This window comes from Camelus ferus, chromosome 1 (assembly GCF_009834535.1).
Source record: "Camelus ferus isolate YT-003-E chromosome 1, BCGSAC_Cfer_1.0, whole genome shotgun sequence".
NCBI classification, from domain to species: Eukaryota; Metazoa; Chordata; class Mammalia; order Artiodactyla; family Camelidae; genus Camelus; species Camelus ferus.
The window spans coordinates 69,628,454-69,648,454 of NC_045696.1; the positions used below are offsets into that span (position 1 = coordinate 69,628,454).

General features: G+C 45.0%; 1 protein-coding gene across 1 annotated transcript in view; it reads left to right on the plus strand.

The window, feature by feature from the left end:
• Positions 1-1,848: 1,848 nt before the first annotated feature.
• The window catches only part of ETV5 (ETS variant transcription factor 5), a 55,158-nt gene continuing 37,005 nt past the window's right edge, over positions 1,849-20,001 (plus strand). The window contains exons 1-5 of the mRNA XM_032482815.1: positions 1,849-2,013; positions 5,187-5,305; positions 5,442-5,529; positions 5,671-5,718; positions 5,813-5,863. Of these exons, the coding sequence (XP_032338706.1) occupies positions 5,261-5,305; positions 5,442-5,529; positions 5,671-5,718; positions 5,813-5,863 (232 nt within the window). The 5' untranslated portion in view covers positions 1,849-2,013; positions 5,187-5,260. The remainder of the gene's footprint in view (positions 2,014-5,186; positions 5,306-5,441; positions 5,530-5,670; positions 5,719-5,812; positions 5,864-20,001) is intronic.

Here is a 20,001-nt window from a genome sequence, read left to right on the forward strand (position 1 = left end):
GGAGGAGGACTCGGGATCTAACCTGGGCTCTGAGTCTAATGGGGGAGACAGAGCCCTCAGGGATGTCAGCAAATCACTAGGAGGACAGCGGGTCTAGGATTGCACTCCAGCCACCAAACAGCACTGGTGTTACCTGGGGAATAAAGAGAAGCACTGAGGGAAAACTCCACTGGATCTGGCCAGTAGCAAAATGCTCTACTACAAAATTAAATATCATGGAACTGCTCGTTTAAAGTTCAGAGCACCTTTCCACCCACCCATTCGTGCTCACCCCACTCTCTTACAAAGTCAGGAGTTCATGCCTGATGAGCGCTGGGCCCAGGAACTCTAGGTTTCCTTTCGTGAATTTCAACATTTCTTGGGCTATAAACAACATCCCAAATGCCCACAAGTAGAAGCAGAAAAGAAGGTGAGCAAGTTTTCCCTAAAAGTCCACACTGCATGCCCCGTGGTGCGGGTAGGAGGCAGCCCCATAGTTGGCTGGGACCCCCTTTGCTAGGGGCTAACCCCATACTTGGCGTCTTTCCTCCCCACTGCTGGCACACGGGGTGAATGGCAAGGCACACAAACAGAACAAGACAAGAAGAGCTCCCTCACAAGCCTCAGCATCCTGGAGGAGAGCAGAAAGCCGCCCCATGGCCAGCACTGGAGGGGGCAGAGCGGGTGGAGAAGGGAGAGGATTGCTTATTTGTTTCCTGGAACACCCTGTTAAGAATCTCAGCAGTTGCGGTTAGTGTGCGATCGTTTGGCAAGCGGAGTAGCTTCTCAGTCCTTCCCAGCTGCACGGGATCTAATTCGCAAATGCACCATCTTGCATTCAACTCTTAAATGGAAAACAAGCAGCCCCAGGAGGGAGGCAGGCGATCTAACTCAGCAAGCCCGTTTCGGAGGGATTTGTGCTTCTAGGTCGGTTGACTGGTTGGTGCAGGCTCTGGAGAGGATTTGAGTGTTGACCCTCTCTCATCTCGGGTCCAAAACCCACGCTGGCGGAGGTTATAAACTGCAATTAAACACAGTGAGAAAACGGGATTTGGTTGGGCCTTGGGCCTGCCAGTATAAGATAGTAACTAAAATCTGTTTGAGAGCTCAGATTTTAAAGGGACATACTACTTATTCTTCCCGCACTGGAAACCTGGTTAAAGGAAATTAAGGCCTCTCTTAAAGGTAACTAAGATTAGAGGGCTCGGTTTCCGTTTTCTGTGTTTCTGTAGGCCGAACGCCCAGGTCGGTCAGCGAGTTTCTCTTCGGGTGGAATGACCAATTCCTGTCTCCTGAATTCTAAAATGATAACTTCGCTTGGTGCTGCAGCTGCGAACGACTGGCGCCCAGCGGCCCAGTCCTCTCGGTGGTGGTGCTGGGGGCCCGGGGCGGGAGGCAGGGGAAGGAGAAATAGGGGTGAAGTGGGAAGGGGAAAGAACCAAGCCTCAATGGAAAGTTGGGAGAGCTGCGAGGAGGGAAATAGCGGTGGCTCCTCTAGGCCCTCGGCTCCTTTAAGTTCTTCACTGACTCAGCTAAGCTTCCCCCTCAGGTCGCGTTTTTTATGAATGAAAAACGTCCTTACATTCATTACATAAACAAGCCTGTGCTGATTGGCCAAAGGCCCCCCGGTGCATAAATTATGTAAAACAGACCCCTGGAGGGTGGGGAGGGACGCGCTGTTGACCAATGGGGACCGGAGTTGATGGGGCGGCTTGGCTGGATTTGCCCGCAGACAGGGTAAACAAGAAGTGATGGACAGCCGCGGGAGCAGCCATGGACCAATGGAAATGAGGCTAGGCTACAGCGGTGAGCCAATGGCGGCGGACGGAGCGGCGGGCCGGTGGGGGCCGGGCCAGCGCTTCAGCCCGGTTGGCAGCTGCGGCGCAGAGTCCAGCCGCTGGTGCGCGGAGCGGTTCAGCGTACCCCGAGCGGTTCGGCGCAGCCATTCGCCTAGGCGCTCAGGCCCGGTGCGCGCGTGCGTGAGCGCGCCTGCGCCCCGGGGCCGCTGCAAGGGGTGGAGAACCGCCGCCTCAGGTGAGGGGGCGTCGAGGGGACCGGGGCGGGGGGAGGGGGTGTCGGAGGGGTGTCCAGGAAGGGCCCAGCTGGCGAGAGTTCACTGGCTGATTCAGAATCCTCAAAGTCGGGATGGAATTTCTATCTGGGCCGAGCCTTCATCCCCCGGGACTGAACGCCCCCTCCTCCCGTGGCCGGGTCCGGTTTGGTTCCTGGGAGGCGTCAAGCGGGGGCGACTAACGGTTCCGGAGCGCGCGGAGAGCGGGTTTCAGCACGTTGCGGGGGAGGCGCGCGGTAGCGCGAGGTGCGGGGGCTCCCGGGTGGGGACTGAGGGGCGCCGAGTTGCGGGCTTTACAGTCTGAAGATCTGAGAGCCTCGAGGGGACTTGGAGGCTCGCGAGAAAAGGCACTCGGTAGAGCTTTGCAGTGGCAAGGAGTGGGTGGAAAGCAGCTTAGGGAGAATGTTTGAGAGGTGATGTACCCCCACCCCCCCCCACCCTTGCACCAGAAGGGGTTAAGTGACATAGGCATGTGTAGCCTGCGGGGTTGGGGGTCGGCCAGGAACTTATGCAGGCCTTGCAAGTTTCAGGTTGTGGAAAGTGGACACCCAATCCCCCAACTCCCACCCCCAGCAACTGAGGGTGTCAGCCTGCACGGCGATTCTGGAGAAATCGGGGAGCATCAGAACAGCGGCTTGGGGATGGTGGAAGAGGGAAAAACGGGTGCGGTGGGGAGATGAAGAGATGCCGAAACCTCGCACTAGATTAGGGATCTGACCGCATTTTCAAAGGGGAGGGGGACCTCTGGGGGGAACCGAACTCCTGATCGAGGAGTGCCAGAGAGAGATGTTTGGAAGGTTTTTCTGTTTGGGGCGAGGGGAGGTGGATTGGAGGCGATTGGTAGAGCCCGGCGCCTCAGCTCGTTTTATGAATGTGGGTGATTTTATGAATGAAGCGGGTTTCTTTCGTTGGCTCGCTGCTCCCTGCGGCTTTTTTTTTTTTTTTTTCCTTTCCTTTTTTGTGAATGAAGCATTGAGCTTTCTTCCTAAAACGCTGGGGTGAGGGGCCTGCGTCGGAGGCTGGGCGTGCGTTGGGAGTGGGGGTGGGGGCGGGGGCGCATCTGAAGGAGTTTTCATGAATGGAGAAGGCTGGGAATTGGGTGGAAGTGTGTCTTGTTTTGTGAATGGGGCCCAGTGCGAGGGATCCAGTTACAGCCTTTACCTGATGTGGCGGCCGCGTTTCGCTCTCCCATTCATAAAACCGGGCCCGCTGCGCGCTGCGGGGGAGGGGCCTCGATCTCACCGCTGCGCCGTGTTAAACTTTTCCTGGGGGCACCGGGAAGGGGGGGGGCACAAAGGAAGTGGTTTAAACTCCTAGATGAACTCGAGCCTTCCCTTAAGGCTTAAAAAAAAATTGTACTTTGAACACGATTTTTCTAGCCCTTGAGATTTTGAAGGCTGCTTTAAAGACCCTCGATGCCTCTTTTCGATTCACTTCTGGCAGCTTCTTTCTTCCATTTAATTTTTTAAAAGATATTTTTGCTCTTCACGGTGAAGTATTTTTGCAGCGTATTTCATCGTGAGACTGTGAAAGTATCTCCTTCTCCGATCTCCTACCCGTTCTCCCTCCAAATAGATATTTACAAAATTTCTGAAGCCACGGTTTATTTAATCTGACAGATTTCTGAAGGCTACAGAGAACTCATTTTCATGTCCCCCCAACCCACTGCAGATGATACTCAGGTTTTGTTTATGGGTTGGTGACATTTGAGAAAGAAGCGTTTTTCTGAATGTTTTAGCGCTGTTTGGAAGGCAGGCTAGCCCGGGTGTTTTTCAAGGAAGTTATGAATTGTGGGCAGTTTTGCTCCTCTCTTTTTCTTTGACTTTGAAAATAACTTATTACTTGGACCAAAGTGCTGAGAGAAGGCTGGCAGTGAAGGGTTTCCTTGCATCCTGCTAACTTAGAAAAATTTGATATGCTTCACACAGTGTGAAAAACAAATTGGATGGAATTGCCCACTGAGAAAAAGGTTTCTTATGTAAAATTTGTGTACAAGTTAAACAAAAGATTTATCCTTAAGTGTTTTGCATTGCTTAGAGCTGGGGTGAGAGAAATGAATGTTTCCCCCATTTTGTTGGCTCAACTGCATTTTTATTTGAATAAAACAGTGCTAAGGAAGATGGCACGTTCCTAAAATTGTTACTTTATTCCTCCCAAATTAGAAAAAGTTCCCTCCTCTCCATTTTGATCCCCAACCTCTGTCCCTGCCCCAACGCTTAACAGTGCTGAAACAAGTTTAATTTTATTTTGTCATGTTTGGGGAAAACTGACTTCACTATAAGAAACATTCTCTTTCCATGAATGTTTTGCTTTTAATGCTTTTTAAAGATCTGTGGTAGCGGTGCATTTAAAAATACGTGCAGTGGAATTTAGTGAACTATGTGTGTTACTTTCCTAGCTGTTTTATTCTTTTAGAAGTTGGAGATGTCACAGATATCTGTCTCTATATATATCTGTAGTTGCCGTGGAGATATCTGTAACATTACAGACACTACACCTGTTTGGACAAAAGGTTTAGATTTTAATGAAGAGTTGTGTATGAAGATAAGTATACCTCTGATCTGATAGATGTGTTCCTGGAACTATATATAGTGCTTTTACCATTGACCTATAAAATACTTTTAGAAACACTATGTATGTCAGATTCTTACTTGCAAATAATTTGGAATGCTTAAACCCAGTTTCTCTACTTCCTGTCACTGTACTGTCAAATTATGTCAAAAAACAAACTGAAAAACTAACCCTAACAAATGCCCTGGGGAATCTTCTTATGGAGAGAATCTTGGAGAGAAATTGCCCTTTCATAGTGAAAACGGCGCTTTTTTTTTTTTTTTTTTTTTTTTTTTTTTTGGATAGGGGACAAATAGTAGTAAACCTGTAATTTTAATGATTAAATAAAAGAAAGATTAAAAGAATGACTAGGTAAATGGATTTGGCACTAAGTACACCATGAACCTTTGATGCCCTTAATCAAGCCCAGCATTAAGTCTATAAAGCTTACACCTTGAGTGGGCTTTAAGTACCTCAGAGAAAGGTAGTGATTTTTGCACAGGCCCTAGAGAAAGAGCAATATAAAATTATTTCATTTCTCTTTTTTCCCCCCTCTCAGTTAAAATCTCCCAAATTCAAATTACAGGAGGACCCCTTTCCCCCCAGAAATTACTCAATGCTGAGACCTTTCAAAGTGACATTAGAGACGTTGGAAGCACCATGGATGGGTTTTATGATCAACAAGTCCCTTTTATGGTCCCAGGGGTAAGTTTATGTGGCTTTTGGTTTGTTTTGTCCTCCCTCTTCGAATGTGAGTCTTCTCGTTATTGGGTTAGTGGCACAACCCACTTTGGACCCCTTTATTACACTTGAGTCCTCACTGTTTGTTGGCCTCTTTCAGAAATCTCGATCAGAGGAGTGTAGAGGGCGGCCTGTGATTGACAGAAAGAGGAAGTTTTTGGACACAGATCTGGCTCACGATTCTGAAGGTAGAGATGCTCTCCCCTGGGTGTTGTAGCTTGCTCAAACGGCTCCCAGCGGAAGTGGCAGGTAGCCCATAGCCGGCCCTTCCCTCTTCTCCCTAGCAGAGAAGTTCTTCTCATTCTGGTGTCCTCTGTTTTCAATTCCAGAGTTGTTTCAGGATCTCAGTCAACTTCAAGAGGCTTGGTTAGCTGAAGGCAAGTTTCTTGGCTGTCCTGTTTTCCACATAAAACATTTTATTGTGCTTTTAAATAAAACTTAAAGGTCTAAAATAAAAATCTCTTTTTCCAGCACAAGTTCCTGATGATGAACAGTTTGTCCCAGATTTTCAGTCTGATAACTGTAAGTACCTTTCTGGTGGTGGTGGCACATGTGTTCTGAAATTGTTTGGTCTTGGATCATCTGTGTCTAGAATACTCTTTTCAGCTGCAGCCCCCATATTTGGACAGTGGAATGTGTTTGGTATCTTTTAATAATTCTAAGTTATCCCCTCCATAAACTTTTGTTTCATTCCTTATTAAAATTATTTCTAAAGTGCTTTTATTCTATTGTGGGTAAGATTTACCTAAACATCATTTCATCCTAAATTTCTTTTTGCCTAAGAAGGTTGCAAGACTTCAAGCTCAAAATTATCAATTGAAATTAATGGATGCTTGGTCCAACATCTTATAAACAGACATTATCTTTCCAGTGTGTGGTTTTTTGGTGTTTTGTTTTTTTTTTTTTGGTTTCTTTTATAAGTTAAGTCCTTGATGTGAACCATGAGCCTGACTTTTTTTTCTTTTAAAGGTGCAGAAAGTAGTTAATGGAAGATTCCAGTTAATTGTGGCTTCACCCAACATGTTGTCAGTTTTGTTTCTACTTCTAAGTTGACAAAAAGTGGTCACAATGTGATCTGATTTATACTTATTTTTCATGTAGTTGTCAGGACTTTATTGTTCAGAGAAGAGTAAAAACTTTTCCTTAAAATGGTCATATCCCTGAAATAACATATGCAGTGGGAGCTCAAAAGATGGCTCTCAGTGCTGGCGAGGGTTAGCTTTGCACTAATCTTTTGGGGCTGTCCTCAACAGGTCTGGGAGCTTTTGTGGTCCAGGCAGAGCTATCAAGGACAAAGCTGGCTGATGAAATTTGAGCAGCACAGGGCAGCTCTAGAGAGCATTAGTCACTGGCGAGTGAGCAGGTTTAAGAGAGGCCTGGAGAAAATGCTGCCTCTCTTGAGAGTTGCATCATAGAAAAATTCATGTCTCTTAGTCATAGTTTATAATAGCAAGCACCTGAGCCAGGCAAGGATTCAGTTTCTCATTTTGCACCAACAAATTCTTCCCAGCTTTGTTTTATCTTGTGTGTGTATGTAAAAATGCCACTGGGAGAGAGGGTATCTTTGGGTCTGGGTAAAAGCTGGGTGTTCTAAATCAATAAATGAAAGACCAGCGGTACCAGCCAAACATTAATGATTTAAGCTGCAAAAGAATGACGCTTTAAAAGGGAACAAACTGTAACCCACAGATGTGTGGTTACCTTAGCTTTGTCACAGCTTGCAAAGGATGTTTTCTGTAGGAAAGTAAATGCATGTTAATTGTTGCCCTTTGATTGCTTCCAAGTGATTGGGAGGCTTGCCACTGAAAGGCTAAATAAAGATAACCCAGATTCTGTGTGTATGTGTGCGCACACACATGCAAGATAAAAGGCAGAGTTTGTAATCCTACTTTGTTCTGTGTTGACAGTTTGGCCCAGCCTTTCCAGTGCTTGCTCAGAGCAGCATAAGCTGCAGTCTGTTTGGGAGGTGGCTTTCTTGGCAGAGGTCCTTTGAAATACTTTTATGACACTTTTGTTTGTTTCTCTGTAACCCAAAAGAGTTAAAAGGGAGGTGAGATGACTGCATCCAAATTGATTTCATGTGCTGAAGCAAAGGTATGTGCCTTAGAACGATGTCAGCAAACAGGATTTATATTTGGAGAGATATTTATCTGCAGGAAGAAGCTAAAGTGAAGGAATCAATAAATGTGTTTTGGCTCCTTAGAAATAATTCCTGCTCAGCGAATAGAATGTGCTAAGTTCTTTAATTAAAGTGCCATACCTACAATGGCACTGCTTTGGGAGATGCTTCTGCTTACCAAGTGTGATGTCTTTTTCATTTTGTTTGCTTTTTGCTTTAACTTCTTAGGATTGAGCTTTTCTGTCTTTTGAGGATAAAGCAGATGGTTGAGTGGCCCCAGAAAGTCTTTTAATAATTCTTTCTCCCTCTCTGACTCCTATTTCTGGGGATGAAGCTTCAAGAAGGATAATTCAAACTGAGGTTAGGCAGGAACATAAGTGTGGGAGGTGTGTCCTTGAGCCTTTTATCCTTGCTGTTCTGTGTGCCTGGTTTGCCTGCATTTGAGGCCAGCAGTATAGACTTCTGGGTGCTGGCAGGGCCCAGGGCTGGGCAGACTCTTCTCTGTGTGCGGGTCATACAACCTTGTGTTGCAGATCAGCTTCTACTCTAGTGACCTTCTGAAAGAGCCCATGATGGTTCCGGGAGATGGGGAAAAACTCATTCAAATTTAATGAAATCTTAGGAATTGGCTTTATTAACTCAATCAATGAAGTGTAAATCAAACGTGTCTTGCCGGGTAAAGCAAACCTCTTCCCTAGGGTAGCAGAAACATTTGTAACAAATACTCTTCTGTGGCCTGCCACCAGTAGTAGTCTGCCTTCCCTGTCGCTGATGAGTTGATGAATTTTCCATCTTGAATGTGAGAGTTTTTGTGGATGTGTGTAAGAGAGAAAGAAATACCAAGTAACATGGATAACTTTTTATTTTAGAATGTCAGGTTTGAAGATTATGGCTTACCTTTTTGTGTGTGTTGGGGTGGTGGGTGTAGGTAAACGCTATAAGCTCAACTTCTAAAGAGATTCGATTTTGTAAACTTTCCAGATTTGTGTTCCTACCCATCAGCATCCATCCAGAAGTGTAATTTGAAATCGTTGTTCTAAATCTTATAAAAATGCCCAGCTTACTTCTATCTGTGTAGATTGACCTTATGTTACTAAGGTCTGTATTTGTGAAGTATCCTCCACCTGGAAACTCTTGAAGGTCACATTCAAGGGACTAGAAAGTACAGCCTGTAGACATAGGTGTTCTGCCAGTGCCACCCACTGTCCCTTGATCCTGAGACATAACCCTGAAGATTCCAGATGTTTGAGCTGGAAGTTCTTGTGGAGATGGTCTTGCCCAGCCCTTTCATTTTACTAAGAGGATAAGATAGCTGGAGAGACTGACTAGTGGTTGGGGGCAAGTAGGAGGGATTAAGTGAAATGAGGGGGGGAAATACATAAAATCATATCCTTAAAGAAGCTCTCACAAAGCTGCAAGCCGGAGGTCACTGTCAGGGCTCTCTTATTATTTCAGAAACCTGGAGATGGCCCTCAGGAAGGCCTTGGAGAGCTGCCCAGTCTAACACCTCAGTTCTCTTCATTCTGTGACCCTGAGAAACCTATTCAACATTTCAGTGCTTTGAGTGTTTTCATGTAGGATTTGGAAGTAAGAGAGAAATTATAAGACAGATGAATTATAAAACTGACATGTTTCCTAGAAGTGTGTGTACAGATAAAACTGAATATATATCCTGTATGTTATAAATGTGTGTATGTGTGTATAGCTATATAAATATGTATGCAGCTAAATATGTGTATTAACACATAGAGCTACCAAACCAGGGAATCTGGGTCAGGAGATAGATGTGTACGCATTTTTACTACACATTTTCACAGAATTAGCTGCAAATCAAACCATGGATAAGAGTGGAACTCAAGGTGCTCAGATTTAGGGTAGGAGTGGGTGAGTCTACATTCATTTTTCTTTTTTCTTTTTTTAATTTTGGGGGGGATTAGGTTTTTATTTGTTTTAATGCTGGTACTGGGGATTGAACCCAGGATCCTGTGCATGCTAAGCATGCACTCTGTCACTGAGCAATACCCTCCCTTCTACATTCATTTTTCTGAACTAACTGAACACCTTAGGGTACTACTAGATTTTAGCATATATAAATAGGTTTTTTAAAATACAGATTCCAGTTCTGATTTTTTTAAAATCTCATTTGTTTCAATTGAGATGTTGTGAATATTTTACCTGTCAGCATTTTGAATAATTCAAATATTTTATGCTGGGGAGAAAGCATGGTAAAATCTCATTTTAAAACCATGGTCTCCATACCAAATATAATTCAAAGAATTGTTTTAAAACCCAAATGACCTTATTTTTCCCTTGAAGTATTTTTTAGATCTGTGTTTCAAAAAGAACGGACCGACTAGAGGAAGTACGGGTAATTTCCTAAGGACTGGCTAATTAACTGATAAAATCGACTTTTCATAAATACATTGCAATAGATGGCTGGGGAAATAGAATTAACTATTATGACAGCCTTTGAGTCTAAAATACATTGATCTTAATCCATCAATATGAGATTATTCATCTGGATTTTTTTTTAACTGCATAGGAGGTTTTGATATGGTGAGGAAATGCCTGCCTTTGGGAGAGGGCACATTAATTGGACCCAGACATGATGTAACAAAATTCTACATTTACTTGCTCTGTGTTCTTGGGCCATTTCTATATGAAGAGAGCATCCTAAGGTCTTTTTTGTTATGGAAGGTAAGAAAGAATAGTAGGCACTTTACAAATAAGAGGCTTGAGGGAATCAAGGCTATCCGTTTACCCTTTTCCAGAGCTGGTAGCTCTGAAAGCAGGGAGAAGAAATGAGTGCTAAAGCAAGAGGAGGAAAACAAAGGCTTATAAAACTTGAAGTCAAACAACCTCCAACGTCTGTTAGCTAGCCCACTCCCTTACCACTGAGAGAGGGTAAAATGATTTGAGATCCTTCCTGTTTTGATAGCCTCCACGATCCCTAGACGCAGGACTCCTAAGGACCCAAGACCTAGCGTTCCCTTTTATCTAACAGAGCCACATGTCTGCACAAAATCTGTTTTCATCTAACTTTAATTATTAGGCTTATTAAAAACAATAGATTTTTCTCTTTGTCTTTTCTGTCTCTCTGCTCTTAGTTCTCTGATAAAACCCAGTAACCTTTCTAGTCCTCTGTGTTTGGCAAGAAAGACTTGGGATGGGGAATTACATCTGTCTCTGCTGGGCAGATCACTTTTGTAGATTCCAGAGGTAACAAAATCCTAACATCAATCAAGAAATTACAGTCTATCGCCTGTTTTTCAGCATTCTTCAGTTTTATAAGGTTAAGACATGGGTAGTTTGATAAAGCTGAGCATTTGTGCTGTCTGCCATTTCAATCATCTAGTAGTATCACTGTTTTAATTTCAGACCCAGAGAAAACATTACCGCTAGTGGGGTAGGGTAGAGGGGTGTAATTCTCCACCCAGAGACTGTTCCCACCACACGTTTCTGGGGCTTTAATGGTGATAACGTGCATCCAGGCTCAGAGGCTGACAGCCCCTCTCGGTGCATGGCTGCCCTTGAGGCAGCTTGGGCCCCATCTGTGCCCTGGCACACAGTGCTTCTCCAGTTGGAATCCAAGGAGCTCGGAGTCTTGTCATGTTGCAGCTCCCAGCTCTTGGCCAAGCGCCAGGCGTGCTGATGCCAGTACTGGATTAGGTTTCTTTTTTAAAAATTCATTTTGTGAACTCATCAAGCTCATTTCACAGAGGCTTTGGTCGTCAGTTTCTATCATTGTCCCATCCCTAAGAGACTCAGCTTAAAATAAAGGAGAGACACACAGCCCCTAGTGTGTCTGTGGATCGGGGGTGTGTGTGTGTGTAACCATAAGGTAAGTACACCTTTGAGCTTGGCAGGTAAATGACAATGGACTAGCAACTTAGATGTTAAAGCTGAGAAGAGCTCCCTCTTAAAGAGACCAGAGACTATGCCTAGTGAATAAAGGAGGCTCCCTGCCTAGCAGGAGGAAACATCTAGACGAAAGTTGCAAGATTCTGGGGAGCGGGATAAGATCTAGCTCTTAAAAGGCCAGGAGTTTGGGAATGATCTGCAGAGCAGCCAAGGCACTGAATGGGGGGGTGGGGGGCTGTGCTTAGGATTCAGAGTAGTGCTTCCCTGAGTTCACTGACTGGGGGTGTGGGGGCGGGGGAGGGCGGGCAATGAGAAGAGGTTAACGTAAGACATTTGAAAACAGCCCACTATGTGCTGAAAAAGAGGAAACACCCATGAGCTAAAATTTCTCTCCTGGATTTGGTTTCCAGTAGCATGCTCTTCCTGGAGATCAAGTCTGGTCATCTCACTGGATTCATCAGATCTCCCTCAGGGTAATTATTGAAGGTTTGGAAAGAATCTTAAGAAACCCAGCCAGTTTTTAGCCTTGTACTTTGCATTGTCCTTGGAATAGATTTTGCCCTCTGACCCTAGATCTCCCCACTCTTCTCTTTTGATGTCTTGTGGGCATACAGGGGAGGGTATTATAAACCTTTCAGGCCAGATGTGAAGCTGGAGAAAGGAACTGTGAAACTGTTCATAATGGGTAGCTCTCCCCCTCCTCTGCAGCCAGAGAATCTAGTAGTGAGTGTCTCCAGAGACCCTCTCCTTTGGGAGGAAGCCAGGTGGCTCCCGATACAGCTATTGGCAATGAATGGAAAAGCAAAGAGTCTGGAAAGGCTGGCTTCCATCATGGAGAGCTGTCCTCTAATGCAAACCAGCCTGCCCCGGGGGCAGGAGAAATACCACTGAGGTCTGTTTCTCTCAGCTGGTAGCTACAGTCAGATTCTGAACAGGGCTGAACTAGATAGATTTCTTTTGCCAGAGGGCACTTGCCTACCTGACTTGGAGCTGACTTGCACACCCTTGCAGATTTCAGCCAGGGTCTTGGCCATCTGAATCTTAGGGAGCATGCAGAGCAGGCAGGCGCCTGCAGTGTCTGAGTTTCTTACGTAAACACAGCGCGCTGGGCGAGCAAGCGTCCCTGTGGCGACAGCTGGGCTCTGCTCTGCCTGCCCCAGCGAGCTGAGCTGCAGAGTACCCCTCCTGCCTGAATGGAGCATTCCAAATTGGTTGTGAATGGAGGGCGGGGCTCCCTTGCAGACTTTTTCAATGAATAACCAGACCCCATTGTGCAGCCTGGGGAAAAACAACCAACTCAAACAACACTGGGACTGTTAGAAATATGCTTGTGATTGGCAGCTTGGAGAACCTCCAAAATTAGTTTCCTTTGGCTTCCCTGCTGCTCCCTGTTCTCCAAGCCTGAGCTTAATGGGGTTCGAGTTTTCTTTTAAGTGCTGACTTTAACCCTCCAACTGCCGGGCTGGTGTCCTGGCTTAGGCAAAGGGCTGCTACTGTTCCGTGAGTCCGCCCCCCTTTCTTTGTCTCCCATTTTAGACTGTAGCTGTCTAAAGGGAGTGATAATAGGAGAGGGTGGTGTAGCTTCCCTGGAGAGAGAGGTGTTGAGACTTGATCTGAGGATATTACCCTTTTATCTCCTGGTTCCCATGGGGCTGTGGCTTTATCTTCCCACTGAAGATTCTTGCCTGCTTTGATACTGCAAGTTCTAGTCTTTACTCCAGGCCTGAATGACGGGTGTTTGCCTGCCACAGCACTTAACTCTTACATTTTAAAATGGGAAGGACCAAGCTGTAATTTCTCTACTCCTTGGCCTTCCTTCTCTGTCCTATTTAAATTTCTCACTCTGGTTGCATCCATGTCATTTTAAAATGACCCTTCCCAGCCTGGTCCTCACTATGGGGGAGTCTCTCTATGGCTGCAACCCTCCCACTGTGCACTCAAACACCTTGCTTCCTCAAATGAACATCCCAGGAAGTTCCAGATAGAACCCAGCCTCTGAGCAACCCCTAAACTAGAGTGGCATTCTCACCCCGAATCTAGGCCAGATTTTAGGGGTACATTTGCCTCAGTAGCATTCAACTTAAACATTTTACAACCTCTTGGCTAGCAGCTCAGATACTCCCTTCCCACCCCCACGTAGAAGGGCTAGACCAGGGCTGTAGGATAAGCATTAAAAGGACAATCTGTTAAAAAGCAAAGCAAAACATAATAGTAATGATGAATGATCCAATGCCATTTCCTCGGGGTTTTAAATTAAGAGCTCTTAGTTCCTGGTCCTCATCCTCACAACTGTAATGTGGCTGTTTGCATTTGTGTTTTGCATGTCTTTTTTTCCCCTGAAATATTTCCCTTGCTATAAATTGGTCTTGCAAGACTGTCTTCCCCTCCCTGTTAAAAAGAGAACAGGCCTGGGCAGATTGTCCTTTTGTAAGAGAGTTTGAAACCTCTCAGGAGGTAACCCTAGATATCGGCTGTGTAAGAGGATGCTTCTCCGGAGGGGCTGAGGAGGACTTAGCTTACATAAACACTTTTCAGCTGAGTGCCTGGAAATGCTTTGTAATTGCCTGAAAGGGCACTTAATGAGGGTCTTTTGTACTTCTCCCATAGAAAAGGTAGAATAGAAAGTAGGGGGGTGGTGTCTCTTCTACTGGCTGCCTGCAGTAAAGACCAGATCCTGGAATGCCTACCCCAGGTTTCCCAATCTGAATTTTAATAGAGAATAATTTAATGCTGATAACTTCACTGCACTGAGGGATACCTTGAATCTGAACATTTCTGCTCCTCCTCAACTTCCTTTTCTTTCCTCCCTCCCCCCTCCGGCCTTGGAATCTTATTTCTTGAGCAATAAGGAGAGAGCAGCATAGGGCTGTAATGTATTCTGTGTTTTGACAAATATTAAACATAGTCCCCACTTCCCAGTTTCCATTCCTATTGACACAAGAAGCAGACAGTTTCTCTTAGGCTCTAAGTGTGTCCAAAAGCAAAGAACTGTCACATGTGAAGTACGTTTCTGCGCATCTGCCTGAGCCACAGCCCCTGCTCCTCACACAGCCAATATCTGGAGAGTGGATTTTGCTCACCACCACCTTCTCCGTTCTCACCCCCTACCCCCCATCGCCATCGTTCAACAGCCCCCAACACCAGCCTTCAGCTGGTAGGGAAGTAACTCTGTAACATGAGTTCTGAGAGTTCTTGGGATGACCTTAGAGATAAATAGAAAACAACTAGCCAGGGTGATTTCTCGCTTTCTGATTCCTCTTTTAAACGCATACACTAGCCAAGGCTTCCCAGGCTGCATCTAGACTTCGTGCAGCTAATGCTGGTCCCCACTAAGATGTGTGCTAGAGAGCAAGTCACGGTTTAGGCACCCTGCTGCACTTGCTGCTGTCTGCTTTAGGAGAAGCCGAGCTGTAGATAGAAGGGATCGGTTCTCAGAGGGAGAAGCCAGTTTCCCTAGGGCTTGGGTTTTCTCCTGTCAAATTTTTAAGATGAATTTTAACTTTGAAGTTGAAGGTAAAAAAATTTCCACAGTGCTTAAATCTTCCTTCAAGTATTGTTGATGCTTCTCTTAAATGCCAGTTTAGATGAGAATCAAATGTATGGGGAATAAATTATAGAAGGGAGATTAAAGAAGGTTTGGTTTTGCATTTTTTTCCCATTCAGGAGAAATGTCCTGTTTCCCCCTTTCCTGATGGCGTGTTCCACCGTGAGCAGCCCTTCGTGGTCCAGTCTGCCGTGGTTGCTGGAAAGCCCCCAGTGGAGGAAGCCATGCTGTCCTCTAACAGAACTCTAACAGAGTTGGGAGAGCAGGGCTCTCTAATTTAGAGCTCTTTCCCTATGGTGAAAAATTAACAAACAAGATGTCTATCATATTGGTTTCTCTGTGGCCCAAAGTTTTGGGATGTGACATATTGATGCAATTAGATTCATTCTGTACAAAACTCTTCCACGGCAGAGCCCGTATGTATTAGTACGCAAGCCTTGCCTCAGTCATAGTGGGGCTACTTCTTTTCTAAGCTCCTTTTCCCTCCCTTTAATTTCTAACTCTTATATTCAAGGCCTCTGGGTTTCCATTTTCAGAATTCTAAAATAGCAGTCCAAAATTGTTAGGGTGAATGAGTCCCTTGAAGAAAAGGAACTGCACAAATCCAAGCTGTTTCAAGAATAAGACTCAAATGTGAAGAGAGTGTGAACTTAAAGTGAATCTGAAACTAGTTCATCTGGGTCAAAAAACCCCTCTCTACTACCATTGGCATTAAATTATCTTCCTCATTTGATACCACTGCAGTTTCCTGGTAGACAACACTCTGACCTGCAGTTCCCTCCCCTCTGAGTCAGGACAGGCATGATTTAGAACATTTGACCAAGGTGGGTTCTTACTAACATGACCGCTTCTTTTGGAAGGAGGGAAAAAAGAGCATTAATACAAAGAATCTCTTTCCTTCTATTTTAAACAGGCTTAGAATAGAAACCTTTGAAAATCGCCTGTGTCGTTATTGTCAGTACTGGTAGAGGTGAAAAAAGGACAGGGCCAATAGCCTAAATTCCAGTTAGCAGCTGTTCCTCCTAGCTGATAACCAGGGACATGACCAGCCAATCTTCTTACCCTGGCAAGCTTGCCCTGGGCCTTGGGTCCCCCTTGAGGGCTCCTTTTGCTCCTAAGGTCTCCCTGTGTGTAGACCGGTTTCCCTGACCTCTCCCCAGGGGCCCTCCTAGCCTTTCCAGCCCCTTCCAGCAAGAGACCGGTAGCCTTAAGGACCACGTCTACTCTTCTTAGTCAGCTGTCCCCACCCTGTCTGCCCTCTAGGACCTGGGCATCATCCCTGACTTAGGTCACATTTTCTCCTCTCCAGAGGGGGAGTAGATAGGTAGGTGGAGTAAAGAGGTAGGGGAAGCCTTGAGCCCCCTTTGGAGGCTAGAGTACCCCCATTTGGGTGGTCTGCGTGGTACTATTCCATCTTTTGGTTTGCAGTTGTACATTATACAGTGACTTCCCCAACTGACTTCCATGGGCAGAGTTTAGTTTTTCACCTTCTGACCAGTAGTATTTCAGCTGGTGATCTGAGGTTGAGACATCATGTGCTGGTTCTGCTGCCATTGCTGGAAGGGGCAGTGGGGCGGGGCCGGGAGGGAGAGGGAATTTTTGTGGGATGTTATAATCATTGAACTTGGCCTAGCAGAAGCAAACCTTCAAATCACGCCTCCCCTCCCCCATTATGTGACGTTACTAGATAGTAAGTATTGTAGTTGAGATATGATCCCACCAGTGCAGGAATGCCTCCAAAAGAGCCCTTTTCTACGAAGTGAAACCCCTTTGTCAAGTCAGTCCTCCTTTCCCACGGAGAAATTAAAGTCACTTTACAAGTATAAAACCACCATTTTTATCTTTTCCTGCTAGCCAGAAGGCCTTTGTCTTAGGGTCTAACAGAAGCTATAACCTGGGGGCCCCTTAAGCTGGAGCTTTGGCATCTTCGGAGCTAGATTTCTCCATTGTTGACTCTATCTTGTATCATATATTCCACATTCCAGAGAGCAGTAAGACCATGAAATATCATAACACCAGCCCTATCCAAACACAATTTAGAAACGCTTCACTCTCCAGAGCCAATGTGAGCACTGCAGCATCTCATCACCGAAGCACCAATCCCATACACAGCCAGCATTTCCCCCAGAGAAAGCAGCGTTCTGCAAATGCTTTATCTGGGGCACAGCCCAGACCCATGTTGCCGTCATTAGCTCGAGTCCACAGCAGAAGACTTGGGTTATCCAAGGTAAACAGAAAATGGGAGAGAGGCTTACAGAGAGGCCTTATGGTTTTAACTTCTTCATGGTATCAACTCTGTTGTCTAATTTAAAACCCAGGTGGGAGACATTCTATCAATAACTCAAATTCCTGTATCCTGAGAGAAATTCCACTGCCTTTGCAGGTGACCTCTCAGAAATGTTTCAGATACCACGCTCTACGAATGCTATTTATACCTTTTCAAAGTTGGGCCAGTTCTTTTTAAGGTCCTTTTCCTTCCTTTATTTTCTAACTCTTACATTCAAGGCCTCTAGGTTTCCATTTTCAGAATTCTGAAGTCATCTTCTGAGACCCCTGCTAACCCTGTTTTTCTGCCGCACCGTTTGTGGATTGAGAGTGGTCTCTCCGGAGAGTCTCCAGACCATCTTTCATTTAAGTGCCTATCATTTTTAATAATACGAACTCAGTTTTCCTGAGCTTGCATCCCCAAAAGATTCCAGCTCTAGAATTTCCAAATGCTTGGTATAGCCTCATCTACTTTTATGGGCAAGAAAGGTGTTTTCTTCCCTCACCTCTTCCCAGTGCAGGAAGACCTGGCTCAAGTTTTGTAGGTGATTATTTCATTCTGGCATTCCCCCAAACATTTTCATGCAGAGTCATTGATACTTGAAGCTGGCTCTCGAGTTGGTCCTGTTCCTTATCAATGTAATTCAGGCTCTATTTGTTGGATCTGACTGTCTTTTCTGATAGTTCATGTCACGGTAAGTTCAAAGGCTTTTTCTTGAGCTGATTATGTTACCCCAAGTTTCTTGCTCTAAATCATAAAAAATAAGAGTGGTTTTTTTGGTCCACATACCAATTCCTGGAGCCTCTCTTCTGCTGACTGTAGGTTTTTCCTCCTGCATGGGAGAAATCTGATTCCTGGAACCAGATGTTCCAGGAACTAGCTTTTATCAGTTCCTAATTTGGCTCTTGCGTTATTTATTGTACAGAAGATACTGGTCATATAGGGGGGACTTCTATAATTGTTAATTGATGAATTCTGCTACCTCATGGTCGATCCTATACCCTGGGGCGCTGAAATCTACCACCAGGGTGATACTCAGTCCTTTGGTCCTTGCTGAGAAACAGGACAAGAAAGAATAAGTTGGAATAATCAGCACCATAACCCCCCATCCTCCACCACCATGATTAATCACCAATCTAAAATCCTGAATACTACCATTCTTACCCATCATAAGCCTTGGAGTACTATTTGATTTTGTAAACTGAATTTATTAGTGTGATGAAAATAAACATTAAATGAAAATTTGAATACTGCTGCTGTGCCAATCCTGAAGAGATCTTTCCCTATTTCCACTCTGTATCTATTTGGTGCCAAATTCTATCCCAGAACAGAAACCTCACTTTCTCCATGTGGGGCTTTACCCAGGACAAGTGCAGCTGTTCTTGCAGGTGGAGATTTAGAATGAACCGACCCTGAAATCTCAGCCCCTGTCTGAGGTGTGCTCACCTGGGTGTGGGCTGTACCAGATGTCTGTCACACTTTCCGTGAGTTGTGTGGAGATCCTTTCCATGCCAGACTCCCCTGCCACCCTCAATCCCCAAGACAGAAATGCCCAGGAATCCTGCAAGACAGCATGCTTTCTTTAACACCATTTAGGTCTTCAGCTCCACGTTCCTTTCTGACCTCCCAGCCCGGTAGGCTAGGTTGGGCTAGATTGAGCCTCTAGAAACTTTTTTCCCCTAAAGCTAAGGGCACTAACAGCCCAGGCCACCCATTTCAAATTTCCTATCCTGGCCCTGACTCTGCTTAGCCTCTGTGGGCAGAAAAAGAATTTCAAGGAAGAGAACTTTAATTCCTTTTAATTCTGCCAACCTTCACAGGTAGGTGATGGCTGCATTGTGCCTTCATGAGGACTCGGGGGATGAAATCTAATGAGTGGTCCGACCATTCTAAACCTGTTACGCATATACATTCACAAGGAGTGGACATTCTTCATTTTTTTCCCAAGAATGCTTTGTGATCTTGAGTTGAGCTTATGTTTCAGTTCCTGTTATTTAGTCCCTGTGTATTAATATGTGTGTGGAATTACTGATTGATCTTACTTTTGTTAATACTTTGTCCTGTGTCCTTGTGGTCTTTTCGCCCAGGCAGTGGTAGAGGCGGCAGTGGGCAGCTGTCATGGAGACAGCAGTGGCAGCTTTCCTTTTGCCCTCTCCTGGATGTTCCTTTCTCCTTTCTAGGTGGGCCAGGGCCAAAAAAATACTTGAGAACAACCGGCTTAGATGTTAGAGTATGACCAACACTTGTCCTTGTGTAATGTTAGATTCCCGGGGCTGTATTATACAAACATGGTAAAGGTACAGGATAAACAGGACAGTATCCTTCCAATCTGGTAATAGGCCAGGGCAGCTTCCTTCATGCGTGACTGCATCGTCTAGAAGTCATTAGAACGTCTACTGACTTATTAGTCCACAATAAAGAGATTTTTTCCTCCAGTATCTCAGAGGAGATGGGGTATCTGTTCTATTGATTATAAATACATTACTACATTTACTTCATTTCTCTATATTTTTTTCTTTCCAAGTATTGAAAAGCAAGTTGCTGGCACTATGACATTTCACCCCCAAATACTTTAGTGTGCATCTCCAAAGATTAAGGGCATTCATCTACATAGCCTAATTAACTTTTATTCAGTAATATTAAGAATTCCCCAGTGCTGGGGGTATAGCTTAGTGGTAGAGTACATAGCTAGCACGCATGAGGTCCTTCCTGGGCTCGATCCCCAGTACATCTACTGAATAAATAGATTTTTTTTTAAAAAAAGGTGTCCAGTAGTTTAAAAAAAAAGAATTCCCCAGTTGTCTTTTTAACAGATATTGATACTGTTCTTGATCTAGAACTTGATTAAGAATCATATGTATTTTTATTTC